This window comes from Ictalurus punctatus, chromosome 15 (genome assembly GCF_001660625.3).
Source record: "Ictalurus punctatus breed USDA103 chromosome 15, Coco_2.0, whole genome shotgun sequence".
NCBI lineage: Eukaryota > Metazoa > Chordata > Actinopteri > Siluriformes > Ictaluridae > Ictalurus > Ictalurus punctatus.
Genome location: NC_030430.2, coordinates 26,483,920 through 26,500,226, shown reverse-complemented (window position 1 = coordinate 26,500,226; position 16,307 = coordinate 26,483,920). Strand labels below are relative to the sequence as shown.

At 42.0% G+C, this 16,307-nt stretch overlaps 2 protein-coding genes and 1 long non-coding RNA gene across 6 annotated transcripts in view; all 3 read left to right on the top strand.

Annotated features, from left to right (window-relative positions):
- The first annotated feature begins 4,159 nt into the window (after window positions 1-4,159).
- Window positions 4,160-6,913, top strand: LOC128635147 (uncharacterized). 2 transcript variants are annotated; one of them, XR_008398028.1, is made up of 3 exons: window positions 4,160-5,396; window positions 6,053-6,094; window positions 6,302-6,913. It is a non-coding gene; the product is annotated as an uncharacterized LOC128635147 (long non-coding RNA). The 2 variants fall into 2 exon arrangements; XR_008398029.1 differs by having other exon boundaries at window positions 4,160-5,495.
- Window positions 6,914-8,550: 1,637 nt separating this feature from the next.
- Window positions 8,551-9,526, top strand: LOC100528658 (inhibitor of DNA binding 1). The gene is given in 2 exon segments (NM_001200928.1): window positions 8,551-8,966; window positions 9,128-9,526. Coding segments are annotated over 2 exon segments (384 nt in total). The 5' UTR covers window positions 8,551-8,618; the 3' UTR covers window positions 9,164-9,526.
- Window positions 9,527-13,030: 3,504 nt separating this feature from the next.
- Window positions 13,031-16,307, top strand: part of ndnl2 (necdin-like 2) — a 104,519-nt gene continuing 101,242 nt past the window's right edge. For all 3 annotated transcript variants that reach the window (XR_008398027.1, XR_008398026.1, XM_053686421.1), the window contains exons 1-6: window positions 13,031-13,201; window positions 13,429-13,539; window positions 13,846-13,909; window positions 14,861-14,940; window positions 15,019-15,113; window positions 15,212-15,291. Coding sequence is in view for 1 of the 3 variants with exons in the window: in XM_053686421.1 (XP_053542396.1) it covers window positions 13,166-13,201; window positions 13,429-13,539; window positions 13,846-13,909; window positions 14,861-14,940; window positions 15,019-15,113; window positions 15,212-15,291 (466 nt within the window). In the remaining 2 variants the exon portion in view is untranslated. The remainder of the gene's footprint in view (window positions 13,202-13,428; window positions 13,540-13,845; window positions 13,910-14,860; window positions 14,941-15,018; window positions 15,114-15,211; window positions 15,292-16,307) is intronic.

Genomic DNA, 16,307 nt, shown 5'->3' with positions numbered 1-16,307 from the left:
ATTATCTCCAGACAAGTTTTTTTACCTATCTATCTATCTATTTATTTATTTATTTTAAAACGCTCTGTTCCAATATCAGGAACCGAATCAGGAACAGTCAAAGATCTGCATGGAATCTGGTTGGAATTCCTGAACAGCTCGTCTCCTGAACACACAAAAAGGACTATTAGATTAGCTACAAGCTACAACAGTGTCTACTGTCACCCCCTCCATCACTCCCATTACCCCACTTATCACCCACCCCTCTGTTCAACTTCAATGCCCCCCCTTCTCCAGCGGATCTTTGGCTTCTCCTGGAGATCGTCACTGAAGTGGAAATTCTCCCACAGGACAATGAGTGTGTCTCAGTGGATGCCTGAGTACCAGCGGTGCCATGTCACTAGCAGATGGTGAGCTAATTAGACCCTATTAAGTGCTGTGAGAGGGGGATTGTGGGAACCGGGCTGGTCTCAGGAGATCTTCACATTCTCCTGCTCTTTGTGTCAGTACTGTAGAGACACAGCGATCAGGAACGAGTCATGAGATTCCCATACAGAGCGGAACATGTGAGGTTCCGATACAGGGACAGAACTGAGTCTATGCTCTTTAGGAAGTTCTTTAAAGAGCTGAACCTTTCCTCAGAGGGACAACAGAAGAACACTTCAGGGTTCTAGATTTAACCTTTCAAATAATGCTTCATCTTTAACGTTCCCTCATAAATAAGTGCAAATTAAAGATGAACTTCCTTGTCTTCTTCATCTCCACAAATATTTTGACCTACATTCTTTAAAAAAAGCTTCCCCCAGCTCCAGGGTTCTTTGTATGTTTACAGGTTCTCGACTCCTTAGAAGCTCTTCTGGAGCAGTTTTGAGATTTCCACCAGATGAACAAACCAAAGAACGCTTTAAGTTCCTAGATGGAATAAATTTTTTTCTATGAAGGTGGAAGTGAGTGACAAGGTTCTGATACAGGGAGAGAACTGAGAAAAGTATACTGTAAATGAGTTCTTAGCTTCTTAAAATGAAACACTCTGTTGTGGGGTTCTACAGAGAACCTTTTCTCAGAGTCACAACCAAAAAAAAGCCTTATGGGGTTTAAAATGAGTGTAATGTTGCGTGATGAAAGCTAAACACTGTAAATTAGAGAAGATTCTGTAATCTCCATTCACATTCACGCTCCTTGTGGGTTCATTGAATGTGTACATGATCTAGCTTCCATGGAACCTCTTCTAGTGTACTTTTGAGGGTTCCTGCCAGATGGAACAACCAAAGAACAACCAAAGAATACACACCCTTTACAGGGGTTCTCTGGAGAGTTCATGGTTTTTAGCTTCTCATAGGAAGACACTCTGTTGTAGGGTTCCCTCAGGGACAACTGAAGAACCCTAAAGCATTCTCTAACAGTGTGCTTTAGGTTAATCATTCATCTTTGATGTCTCAATGAGTCATAAAACAAAAGATAGAGAACTTTGTGTCCTTTTAATCTTTATTCATATTTTAGCCTCCAGGTTCCTGAAGGGTTCTTTGAATGGTTAGAGGTTGTAGCCGTCGTGGAACCTCTTCTAGTTTACCTTGGAGGGTTCCTGTCAGCTGAAATAATTCCTTTCGCTTGCTAGATGGAACCTTTTTTATAAGAAGAAGATGGAAAGAAACTGATGAGATTCCCACAAGGTTCTGGCTGGATACAGAGAAATGTGTCTAGATTTTAGGGTTCTGGCTTGAACCTTTTTTTAAGAGTGTACGTTGGTACTTTGAGTCTTACAACTAATCTACACTGAGTGTAATTTAGTGAAGAACATTATGCGCCATCATTAACCCAATTCATATGTTGCCTACATTCTTTAAAAATCGGTTCTTTGAAGGGTTTAGGCTTCTAGCTTCCTTGGAAATTCGTACGGTGTACTTCTGAGGGTTTCTCACAGCTGGACAAATCAAAGAACCTTTAGATTACTAGATGGAACAATCTAAGAAATTATTTTTGGAAGACCATTGAGGGAGAACATTGTGTGAACTGGGAGGGGGATTGGACCATAATAAAGAACTTCAATCCCCTAAAGAACATAGAGACAAAATGTTAACGATAACACCTGCCCAGCAGTTTTAATAATGAACACTGGGGTATGTTTCTCCAGCTATGCCAGGAAGCAGAATTAAATTACACCTTCAAACACCCCCGCATTGGACTAAACCATTTCTTAACTGTAACAATGTAGGCGTTTTGTAGATTTACATTTTGTAAATTAGTTAGCTAGCGTAGTTTTGTAATTTGGCAGTGTGGCATAGCGTAGTGTAGGTTACTGTAGTCTAGCTTGAATATTTTGATGCTAGCTATCTGCCATCTTAGCTAGTTAACTTGCTACTAGCTAGCTACTAGGTGGTTAACTAGCTACATTTACCATGGTTGGGTTTTTTGCTATTCATTACTATTCAAATCAGTAAAAAAAATTGTGCTAGTTCTTCCACAGTCATTTCAGCAAATTAGTCAAATAAATCAGTAGTTTGCGTGCTAACTCATCTGGACTGTCTCTGTATGCTTCACACTCTGTGCTGAATGAAGCCACACACTGAGGAGAAGATGTCTGCGTGCAGGAGGAACTCTTTCATACACTTAAATACCAGCAGTTTGTTCTCCACACCAGCATCCGCTCGGCTCGCCGCTCGACTTAGCTATTTCCAGGATGCTAACAATGCGCGCAGCAGTGCGGTGCCACAGAAAGGTCACAGGGTCAAAGGTCAGTCACACAGGGTCGTTCATCAGTGAGCCGTCCGTCAGAACAGCAAGTGGAAAGTGTGTGATTAGGATTCGGCTCGGGACAGAAGTCTGTCTCACAAACTGAGCGACTCTTCATCCGCGGGAACATACGGCTTCATTTACAGATTAATCACCAACTCTAATGAACCTGTAATAATGTCCAGTTCCTCATCACCTGTCAATCACTCAGCTCCGACCTTTCACCTTCATCACCGCGTTAACTTTCACATCATTACAGCAGAGAAATGTTATACAGTCAAATATCCTTATTACAGAATTAAGATTTGAATGGAAGCATTTTCAAAAGTAAGTACACCTCTTATTTTCCTGCATTCATGTGTTCCCATTTTTAAGTGACACAGAATGAAAGAGATTTTTATTTTCTGCACAGGACACCTGATTCATTTTAATATAATGCATTAAATAAAATACTTTTAAATAACAATTGAATCAAATACAATTCATACTCACTCACTCCCTCCCTCCGTCTTCAACACTCAGTTTAATCGCTTAAACTTTATAATAAAATAATCAATTAAATTTTATAATAAAATAAACATGAATAAAGTCTACTTCAGTGGCCTTAACACCAACCTGGGCAGAAAAATATACTTGTAAATAGGATTTTAAAATGCCCTTGCTGTGTAAACAAACAAATATATAACTAATAAATCTATTGACATATATTCACCAATAAGTTATGAATTTATGTACAGATTATTTTTTAATTTGTCGTTTTCCTCTGTATTGATGCCTCGCCCTCCTGATAAGCCACACCTCTCTGAATTGAAGCTGTCGAACGTTAGACTCATCGCCACATACATCTCTTCTCTGTCTGTTCTGTCGGGGCAGTTAGGATCTGCTGACCCCGACCTCAACCACAAACACAATGCATTTCCCACACCGAGCACTGCTGTGAGATACACAAAACACATCAATACACACATCCTGACCAGCACACACCATCGCACACACACACACAGCATCACACACACACACAGCATCACATACACACCATGACACAAGACCAGGTCCTGCTACAGTCTGAGAGTATATATCATCCAGATGAATTGTGAGCATTTTTATGTCTTAGGTTTTGATTCTGAAATTCAGATTGTTCTTTTGTATGTTAAATGAGTTCAACAAGTGAATAATCCACAAACTCTTCACATGCCCCCGGATTCTACTGTTTTATACAATATATCTTACAGATTTATATTTTCTCTCTGCAGCCCACAGCACTACAGGAGATATTAAGCCTTGTTTATCGGTTTCATCATATTCATATTTGAACAATTTTCAGCATTGTGGACTCAAAACTGTTCGTCAGCAAGACATCTCGAGCTTCAGGCGTCTGATCTGACTCCAAAATAATCAGACGACCTGCAATATCCTCAAAATCTTTCATGTTTATGACTGATAATCTACACAAGGTCTTGGACATGTCTTGGACATGAGACATATGAGCTCATTTTAAATAGGGTGCCAATACTTTATCAGTTTTAAGAAAAAATACAGAGAATGTTGAGTACAAGCTTAAAATCTTCAGGCATGTGGTGCACTACACAGCACCTGCAAGAAAAAGAGATAAAATAAAGTTCGAGACAGTCAGTACCCTACTGAACATCACTGAGCCGTACTGTCCGCTAGACACGCTGGGCCAATCAGTGATCTGCAGTGCTTCTAGCTCCACCCACATGCCCCAGAAAATAAAGCCATTCTATTCTATTCTATTCTGTGAAAGCTGTTGAGTTCAATGCTTTCGCACCTGCTTCTGCTCAATAAGTAAGTTATTAACCTTTCAACAGGGCACGTTGACACGACAGGAGAAAAATACTCTGTACAGAGCCGTTTCACTTCAGTATCCCACAGGAGTAACACCGCCTGACCCGGATTAATTCACCAATAACATTATATAGGAATTAGGTGTAGATATACATAATCCAGTAAATTAGTGTATTAGTGGATGAGAATGATATTAAACCTAAGTATAAATGTAGTATAATCACACCACTGAGTTGCGAAGGTTGGTTCCCACGTTCCAGTTCTCCACCTGTTGCCTCCCCTCTCTCTGTCAGGGTTGGGCTTTACACACACACACACACACACACACACACACCTGCTCCCAGGTGTTGTTTACCAGCACAGCAGGCTGGGAGTCGGGATTGTCCCTGTCACGCTCAGGTAGTTCCTTCTTCTGTAAATAAACCTGCAACAAGGTTCAGAAAGACAATAAACACTAATAAACACTACTGATTATTAATAAACAGTAATAAACACTAATATACACTACATTTTATTAATAAACACTAATATGAATAAGCACTACTTATTATTAATGAACAGTAATAAACACTACATATTATTAATGAGTAATAAACAGTAATGAAGGGTGTAGTGCAGCAGGGTTAAACCACAGACAGAGGTGTGATTTGTGCTGCGTAAAACAGGAACAGAACTGGGAAACTCGTGTGGAATGTTCTCGTGCCTTATCTCCCGACTCCCGAGCCGACGCCCAGCTCTACACTTCCTCTTCTCACTCTGATAACATGGAAATTCCTCGACCAATAAACTTCCCCTGTTCCAGAGAAAAAGAAAAGCGTGTTAAAAAGGGGCGGTGAACTCCGGCGAGGCGGTGAGAAGGCGTGAGAGAGAATGCTGGAAAGGTCAGAGGAAACGTACAAGAGTTTTTTTCTCTTAGAAAAGCTAACAATAATGTGGAAATCCTGAAGAACCTTCCAGAAACCTACCGAGAGAAAGCGAGTGTATGCATGCTTAATAGATTATTTTACACTCCACACTGCACTAGGCCCGTCAACTCCAACATTATTCCTATACAATATGAAATATTTTAGATTTTAGAAATATTAGATATTTTATATATTATATTAAAAACACGTGGTATTAAACCTGTATTACACCAAACACTGACTTTGCTTAGTTTATGGCTGTTTACTGCACTTTATAGTGCATCTCTTCTTTACAGCATTTCTGTCTAAGAATTTTGCACAATACTGTACATGGTTTATTATTATTATTATTATTATTATTATTATTATTATTATTATTATTATCTGTCGTGTGACTGGGCTGATTTCAGTTTACAGTAGTAACATTGTCAGAGAAGAGACATAAACATTAATGTGTTTTACTCTGATTTTATTCCTTCTTGAGTTTTTTTATCATGACATACACAAATAACCCACAACCTGGCCGTGCATTATAATCACTTTATAAACACGCCATCATTTCTATATTATAAAACAATAATCAATCAAATTCCATCTACACAGCTCTGACTTTATTTCTTTTTAAATTGCAGCACCACAACTCTCTGAGATGAATGGTTCGAATATGTGGAGGTGTGAGTATTGTGCACTGAAGATTAATGATGCTGTTCTGTACTCTGTACACATTCGTCACGTTCTCCTCCTGACCAGTTAAAATCAGCTAATGTGCTTCACATTTCTTTTTCCACACCCCGTCCCCTCCCTCATCCCCGTCCCCTCCCTCGTCCCCGTCCCCTCCCTCGTCCCCGTCCCCTCTCTCTCCTTGATGTGCTGTAAAGTAGATGAAAGAGGCCAGCTGTGTGGAGTTATTGTTGGTGTCAGTAGGAAGCGCTGATGGACCCTGCAGCAGAACAAAAGCCCCTCGGCAGCTCCAGACTCTCTGGCTCCACTCGAGATTCTCTCCCACAAGCTGGACTCTGCAGAGCAATTGTTTCAGCACAGAGCCCCCGCCTCTCTCTCCCTCTCTCTCTCTCTCTCTCTCTCTCTCTCTCTCTCTCTCTCTCTCCTCTCTCTTCCTCTCTCCTACATCCACCGATACCCTGACCTGAAACAGCCGGGTCTGAGGATGTCACTGAAATGAGGGAGAGGAGATCCTACACTACCATGGCTGGGGGCCAATACTTGCACACCATTAAAGCATTCTTTATGCTTAATTAAGATTTTATCAAGAAATGCTTCAATGTGAATTAAAGACTTTTTAAAAAAAAAAAAAGTTTAAAATGTGATAATAATATTAATTAAAATGTTGTGTTGTATTTTATATCAAGCTTGTATTTATATGTTTTGTTGCATGTGATATTACACCAGACGAAAGGAACGGAATGGATTTGGTCATTTTTAGAGAACATAGGCAAATAAGTAAACACACACTTTTGATCTTGTCCTAAATAAAATTCTCCATGCTTGGTGTCTGAAACCTGTTTCTTTATTTCTGCACTACGACTATTAGGCTAATGTAGCTAACAATAAGGAAGCTAACAGCTACCAGATTAGCATGGTGAAAACTGCGTTATTGAGTAATGAACACGGTGAACACGGCTGCTGCGAGTTTCAGCTGATAATGTGTACAGTAGTGAGTAAATGAAAAACAATAACATTATGGAATAAATAGGGGAAATGAAATAGAGATGAAAGAGATATAATGACAAGATGTCAAAAAAAAGATCTGTTCCAGATAACATCTTTATTTACTTGGGGGTTTTTTATACACTGTTAAATTATGTCACTTAATAGGTAGTTTATTAAATCTGTAAAATAGTAATAATGTTGACAATAGGATAAGGGACTGCATGTACAGGAATGAGTGGAGGAAGGTGCTGTGAGGAAAACTTCAGCAGCGCCATGTTGCAGTCATCTGGGTCACGTGACTCTGAGCTGTCCCTTTAACAAACTGCACACAGACAAGATGGCGGCGCTGCAGGTGCGCTTTAAACCTCAGCAGTTTGTGTGTGCGTGTGTGTGTGTGTGAGAGAGAGAGAGAGAGAGAGAGAGAGAGAGAGAGGGAGAGAGAGAGAGAAGCGCACTTGTTTGTTGTCTCCATGGAAACCGCCCTCGCGGCGCCAGGTTGACAGGCATCAGATGAGAATAGGGACGTGTGTGTGTGTGTGTGTGTGTGTGGGGGTGAATGGGTGACGTCACGGACCTGGCGCCCGCCAGTCTGCTCTCTCTCTCTCTCTCTCTCTCTCTCTCTCTCACACACACACACACACACACACACACACACACACACACACACACACACTACAGTGGGAATCTCGCGGACGTTCTTCTTCTTATACATATTTTTTCAAATCGAGTTCTCGCGGAGAAAATAACGGTCACTCGGTCACGTGATCTTCCGGAGTTCAAGCATGTAAAAAGTCCCGGATGTAACCGAAACGTAAAATGTTTAAATAATTCTAAATATAAAATATATTCATAAAATATTAAATAGCACTCAAATAATATTTTGAATGTTTTTGTAAGTAAGGAGCAGAAAAACAAATAAACTACAGGGTTCTAAAAAAAAGAATGCGGTAAATGTTCTAAAAACAGGTCATATTTACCAACACATTTACCAATCATTTATTGATTTCATTATTTCATTCATTTATTTAAGTAATCACTGTGCAAATATAAAATATCGATATAATAAGATAGAGAGATCACTAACAGTGTGGAACTATAGGAGCCAATGTAAAATAAAATCAACAACAACAACAACAACAACAACAATAATAATAATAATAATAATAATAATAATAATAATAATAATAATTTCACAGTGAAATTTGAGAATAGAAATTAAATATAGTTTTAAGTTAATTAAATTTAAGTTTAAGTTAATTGCTAATAGGAACTTGCCTATACAGTAATTCATTTAAAATCCTATTTAACACACACACACACACACACACACACACACACATTCACTGAACCGCAGCTTTCGAAGTTGACCGAAGCCCCGCCCCCTGTACAGGCCACGCCCCTCTCCCTCCACACAGTTATAAAAGCAGCTCCAGCGCGAGCCGCTTCACTGTTGGTCTGTGGAGGTTCTTTCAGCAGAACTGTGTGTTTTATTAAATAAAGGAGAGGTTATTATCTGCGTTGGTGGTCAGGATGAAGGTTGTTGGATCTACCTGTACGTTGAAGAGTAAGCTGGGTGGAGAGGACGTGGTGCGCTGCCTGTCTGAGCAGAGCCTGACCATCTCCAAGTGCAAGCTGCCGCTGCTGGACGAGCACATGAGCGTCTTCCTGCAGGACATGAACAGCTGCTACAGTAAGCTGAAGGAGCTGGTGCCCACGCTGCCCACCAACAAGAAGGCCAGCAAGGTGGAGATCCTGCAGCACGTCATCGACTACATCTGGGACCTGCAGGTGGAACTGGACTCGCCGTGTTCGGACACGGCCGGGACGCGTACACCCCTCACCACGCTCAACACCGAGATCAGCAGCATCTCCGTGGAGGTACCATCACGCTCAAACTTCTCCAACATCACACACAGTGCATCATCCATAACACACACCGCTGCATTTACAGTTAACATGTAACCCTGAACACTCTCAGCTCTTTAAGTGTGTGTAGAGCGTGTCAGGTTCTCAACGGGTTCCTCTGTGTTTCTCTCCAGAACGGTTGCTCAGATGACAGAATCCTGTGCCGCTGAAATCCACGAATCATCAACACTGCTGACGGAAAACGTCCAGAACCTCCTCAGTGTGTGTGTGTGTGTGTGTGTGTGTGTGTGTGTGTGTGTGTGAGGTCCATGAAGTCCTACACAGTGTCTTGTCTGTGTTAGACGTCACGACGGACGCTGCGTCGCTTCTCCATGCCTTAAACATTCCAGTTTTGAATGCTTTCTGTATAAAGTGTGTACACACAGAGAATTCTTCTATTTTTGTTTAAAAGCAAAACGAAACATTTCTCAGATTTCTGAGTTCAATCTGTATTGTATATTACAATGTCCTGATGTTTATTACCATGTGTTATGGAGATGTTATTAATACAGATAATATTTTCTGAAACTAAACACGTGTTTCTGTGTCTTTCTTTAAACTCTCACTTTTACCGAGTGTCTGAGGGGAAGAGCGGGAATTTGTAAAGAATGAGGAACGTATCAAATAAAGCTCATTAACACACACAAGGACACAAGAAGTCTTTAAAATAGATGATTTAAACACTAAACTTCTGGTATGACCACACACACACACACACACACACACACACACACACACTTCTATACAAAAGCTACAACAATGTTTTAGACACGTTAGACGTTTACACACTAAAATCCTGCATTACTTTGGGAGTTTTCACTTTTTGAGATAAATTTTATGACTTTCATCTTATTTTAAAAACGGTTAATGAGCAACACGTGTGTAACATTATTTGATTTTCTGTGTGTAACTCGTCTGAAAGAATGATCTGTTAAACAAATCTCACAAAATGCTGTCGGAGAGCACATGAAGAGTTCCTGGAGGTGTTAAAACAGGACTTTAAAAAGAAAAAGTTTAGCCATACACACACATACACACACACACACACACACACACACACACACACACACACATGCACATACAGAGTAATTAACAAAATATAACATGAGTGTGTTGTTAATTATTATTATTATTTTTAAAATCTGAATTAAAAGATAAAACTTTGTTATTCAGGATTGAAAGAGTCACAGTGCAGCTGAATGCAGTACAGTGTGTGTGTGTGTGTGTGTGTGTGTGTGTGTGTGTGTGTGTGTGTGTGTGTGTTTTGTGCTTGGCTGAACTCCCGGTCCATCTGCAGCAGGATTTACTCTGTTTGTTAATGTTTCAATCAGCTGTGTGTCGGGAATGTGGAGCTTTTTAAACCTGAACTTCCCCAGGTGCACGTCGGCGCCGCTCAGTCTGAGCCCTGCTGCCCTCCCCTGCCCCTGGCACACACACACACACACACACATGCACGCACACACACACATACGCACACATACACACACACACACACACTCTCACTGGAGAAGGAACTCTGCTCATGGTTGAAACTCTGGGTTGCCAGACTGAACCACTTTTCACCCAAACTGCCTTCACTGTTTCCTTCAGAGAGAAATCAGTCAGGAGCTCACGACATGCCGAGTGTGAGACACCAGCACTACATAACCACATACACCCACTTACCAAAAACCGTTCTTCATCACTATAACAACTTTAAAGACTATAATGAAAGAACGCTCAGTCATAACATTAAAACCACTGACAGGTGACGTGAATAACGTTGATGATCTCGTTACCGTAGCACCTGTAGAGGGGTGGGGTTTATTTATTAGACAGCAAGTGAATGGTCAGTTCTGGAAGTTGACGTGTAGGGAGCAGGAAAAATGGCCAAGTGTAAGGATCTGAGTGACTTTGACGAGGGTCAGATTGTGATGTCTAGACTGGTTTTCCCAGTATGTAGTGGTTAGTACCTACCAAAAGTGGTCCAAGGAAGGACAACCGGTGACCCAGCGACAGGGTCGTGGACCCCCAAGATTCAATGATGTGCGTGAGGAGCAAAGGCTAGAGCGTCTGGTCCGATCCCACAGAAGATCTACTGCAGCACAAACTGCTGATAAAGTTCATGCTGGATCTGATAGAAAGGAGTCAGAACACACAGAGCATCGCAGCTTGTTGTGCATGGAGCTGCGTAGCGGTCAGAGTGCCCATGCTGACCCCCTGTACACCACCGAAAACTCCTACAATGGGCATCAGAACTGAACCATGGAGCAATGGAAGAAGGTGGCCTGGTCTTATGAATCAGGTTTTCTTTTACATCATGTGGAGGCCGGGTGTGTGTGTGTGTGTGTGTGTGTGTGTGTGTGTGTCGTTTACCTGGGGAAGAGAAGGCACCAGGATGCACTATGGGAAAGAGGCGAGCTGGTGGAGGCAGTGTGATGCTCTGTGGAATGTTCTGCTGGGAAACCTCGGGTCATTCATGTGGATGTTACTTTAACACAAACCACCTACCTAAACACTGTTTCAGATTGAGTACACCCCTTCCTGGTAACGCTATTCCCTAATATCAGTTCCCTCTTTCAGCAGGATAACGCTCCCTGACACACTACAGCACCTGTTCAGGAACGCTTTGAGGAACATGACAAAGAGTTCAAGGTGTTGACTCGACCTCCGAATCCCCCAGATCTCGATCCGATCGAGCGTCTGTGGGACGTCCTGGACAAACAAGTCTGAAGAACCCATGGAGGGCCGACCTCGCAACTTACAGGACTTAAAGGATCGACGTCTCGATTCCAGATACCACAGCGCACCTTCAGAGGTCTTGTGGAGTCCATGCCTCGACGATTCTGAGCTGTTTCGGAGGCACGAGGAAGGAGGACCTACACAATGTTAGTCAGGTGGTTTTAATGTTATGGCTAATCTGTGTGTATATATATATATATATATATATATATATATATATATATATATATATGTGTGTGTGTGTGTGTGTGTGTGTGTGTGTGTGTGTGTATACCTTATAAAGTCAGCAAGGTCACCAGTAAATAGAATATATAGAGGATTTTTAAAATTATTTAAAATAATGTTCACGTATAATATTTAGCTCACACACTAAAAGCTGGAATATTTTATTTTAATGTAATGTAATATCAGGACAAAGTAAATCAAATATAGATCAGATAAACACACATTTAACAAAACTCTTCACACGATTTTGATCTTTTTATTATTCATAAAAAGTCTATTTATAATCCTAACTGATTTGAAATCCGGCCTGTAATCCACTCCGTGCCCAGATGAAGAGTTGCAGCGCCACCGTGTGGCTAGAAGAGAAATTACATCAGGATTCATTTCACTGAACCGACTCTTTTGAACAGCTCCTAGATTTTATTCGTTTAATCTTGAAATGTATTATTCACAATTATACAATCTAACATTTATGATGTTCATAGGTCACGTGGTCTACACAAAAGACTATTTAATCATCATTAACATATATAATCCAATATGTAATTAATTTATGAGAATATCTCGTTATTATTGCTGCCTTCCCCCCCCTCACTAAACGTTTTAACCAATCAGAGGCTCTGTTGACCCACGTGACGTGACCTCACCGGAACTTAACGCAGAGTGGAGGATTGTTTATTTCCTACCTGTTTTGCAAGAAATCCCGCCTCCTCCACTATGATTGGATAGCAGGTGCAATCAGAACGGAGTCTGAAATTTTAGATTAATTTTAAATATTAAAACAAAAGTGCATTAGTTTGACATTTTAAATGGCTTGGAACAAAAAAACCCCATAAACTATAAACATGAGCACAGCACAAAGTGTCACAGGTACCTTAATGAAGGTGTGAAGAGTGTGGAGCAGGTAAAATGACTAATATTGTAATGAAATTGATTAATTATGATGCAGTTTGGTTTTATCATTGGTAAAGGCATATTTAGAAATGTATTTTTTTAAATAATATGTTTTGGATTTTGTTCAAATCCGTAATTAAAACCGGAAGTAGTATTAGTCAGCGGAACATTTAGCCAATCCTGGCTCGGGGGCGGGGTTTGCTGAAATCGGGTGGAAATAGAACAACGCGGGAGGCAGTTGGTTTACAGTTCGTTTTGCTAAGTAGTTTAATTTAATTTCCTATAAATTTGTAAATGATTTAAAGTTTAAAATCGCGCTGTCGGATTTAGAGATGTCCCAGAATAAAAGAGTCGCGTCTCAGAACCGGGTAAAAAAACATTTCACACTTAATTCACTTTCGGTGTTTTAGCTAGCATTAGCATTAGCATTAGCCGTCTCCTACATTTTATTATATAGCTAGGCTCAGTTTTGTTCAATTTCTTCATCAGATTGTGAAATTAGGAGTAAAGTTCTGTGTTTCACGCGTTTAGCTTCAGTGAGAGAAGAGAAAGCAGGAATAAACTGGTGTGTGTGTGTGTGTGTGTGTGTGTACAGAAGTCTCAGGCGATGTTGGATGAGGATGATGAAGGTTCTTTCACTCAGCCCAGTGCGTCTCAGGTACAGAGAGCCAGAGAGAACTTCACACCTGTACAGGTGGACCGCAAGGTAAGAAAACACACACACACTAATCACACTATCACACTGTAACACACTCTGATCGGATCCATATACATCTACGGTGCAATTCAGTACCTTTGATTCACTACTGATCCGATTCAGAGTCGATTCAGGATGCTGCTGAATCCTGGATTGTGATTGGTCAGAAGGTATTGCTGAATTCACGGTAACAGCAGCTCTGGAGATGTTTATGTACGGTGATGGTTTATTTCGGTCCTCGTCGCCGCTCTGTCGCAGTGAACTGAGAGAAAACTGATGATTTTATTGATGATGATTTTATCTGTTTATTTGAAGGTTGCTGAAGTCGTGCAGTTTATTCTGATTAAAGACCAGAAGAAAATCCCCATCCGCAGAGCAGGTGAACATCTGAGACGCACCTCCATCTCACGCACCTCCATCACTCGCACCTACAGACTATACACACACACCCTCCTACACACTATACACACTCTTATACACTCACACCTACACTTTACACACTATAAACACACACACCTACACAATACACACATACTTACACTTTATACACACACACCATACATCATTGTATTGTTCTTTTTGTATTTTTTTTTAAATGATGGAGTATATATCTCTATATCTCTGCCTGGAGATATAGAAAATCGTCTTTGGCGTTTATTACGGCGCGTGTTCATGGCGTTGTTTAACAGACACAACATCACAACACTAATTTCCATCCGGAGTCGAGTTAATGTTTGGCCGAGATCTTGTGTTAATGACGGGAGAGTCGAGCCACTCGTTCAGGTCTGTCAGTGGGGTTTGGGTCAGGACTCTGTGGTAGCCAGCGATTCCTCCTGACCCGCTCTTTCACAATCTGCTGATGGGATAATCTGCTCTCTCAGAATGTTCAGCTACTCATCATAACTCCGCCCCCACAGGCTTGTACAGCAGGCACTATCGCTTCCCTTCTGACCCTGACACGCCCATCACGTTGGAGTAGGGTCAGTCTGGACTCATCAGACCACATGACCTTTTCCCATTGCTCCACAGTCCAATATTTACACCAGCTGAAGTTGTTTTTCTGATTAGACTCAATAACAACTGACACCCAGCGGTTTAGTCCCAGTCCTGTTCTCACTTTCACTGTTAAACCCAACCCTGAGTTCTGCTCTCCATCTTTTACCATGTGACTTCACCAAGTGTTTACCATCTCCAACCACCATCATTCAAGATCTATTCTCTGATCACATTTCTGCCATTTTCTCTCTCTCTCTCTCTCTCTCTGTGTGTGTGTGTGTGTGTGTGTGTGTGTGTGTGTGTTTTAACCTGTTCCTCTCTGTGTGTTTATTAGATATAGTTAAACACGTGATAAAGGAGTACCGGTCTCTGTACCATGACATCATTAAGCGAGCGGACCGAACCTTCGAGCAGGTGAAGAAGTCACTCAGGGTCTGGATGAGGTTTACATGCTTCTACTGAATGTTCTAATGTTCTGATGTTCTCCTGCAGGTGTTTGGGCTGAAGCTGGTGGAGATCGGCTCCAAGAATCACATTTACATCCTCACCAACAAACTGGAGCAGTCCCGCGAGGAACCAATCAGCATGTGAGTATCGGTGACATCATCATGCTGAATGTTGCTCATACTGTAACTCGGGTCTAATGTAATCTGATCTGATCTAGTCTGATCTAATGTGATGTCAGGTGCCCTGCGAACCCGAAGACCGGGTTACTGTTTGTGATCCTCGGAGTTATTTTCATGAAGGGAGGAAGTGTTAAAGAGAGTAAGTTACTGTTTTTACACTTTCAGTGTTTGATCTGTTTCTTTTCTCACACCACCGTACACACCACACCACCGTACACTACACACCACCGTACACACCACACCACCGTACACACCACACCACCGTACACACCACACCACCGTACACACCACACCACCGTACACACCACACCACCGTACACACCACACCACCGTACACACCACACCACCGTACACACCACACCACCGTACACACCACACCACCGTACACTACACACCACCGTACACACCACACCACCGTACACTACACACCACCGTACACACCACACCACCATACACACCACACCACCGTACACTACACACCACCGTACACACCACACCACCGTACACACCACACCACCGTACACACCATCGTACACTACACACCATCGTACACTACACACCACCGTACACTACACACCACCGTACACACCACACCACCGTACACACCACTGTACACACCACAACACCGTACACTACACACCACCGTACACACCACCGTACACTACACACCACCATACACACCACACTACCGTACACACCACCGTACACTACACACCACCATCGTACACACCACACCACCGTACACACCACACCACCGTACACACCACACCACCGTACACTACACACCACCGTACACACCACACCACCGTACACACCACACCACCGTACACACCACACCACCGTACACACCACACCACCGTACACACCATCGTACACTACACACCACCGTACACTACACACCACCGTACACACCACACCACCGTACACACCACTGTACACACCACAACACCGTACACTACACACCACCGTACACACCACCGTACACTACACACCACCATACACACCACACTACCGTACACACCACCGTACACTACACACCACCATCGTACACACCACACCACCGTACACACCACACCACCGTACACACCACACCACCGTACACTACACACCACCGTACACACCACACCACCGTACACTACACACCACCGTACACAC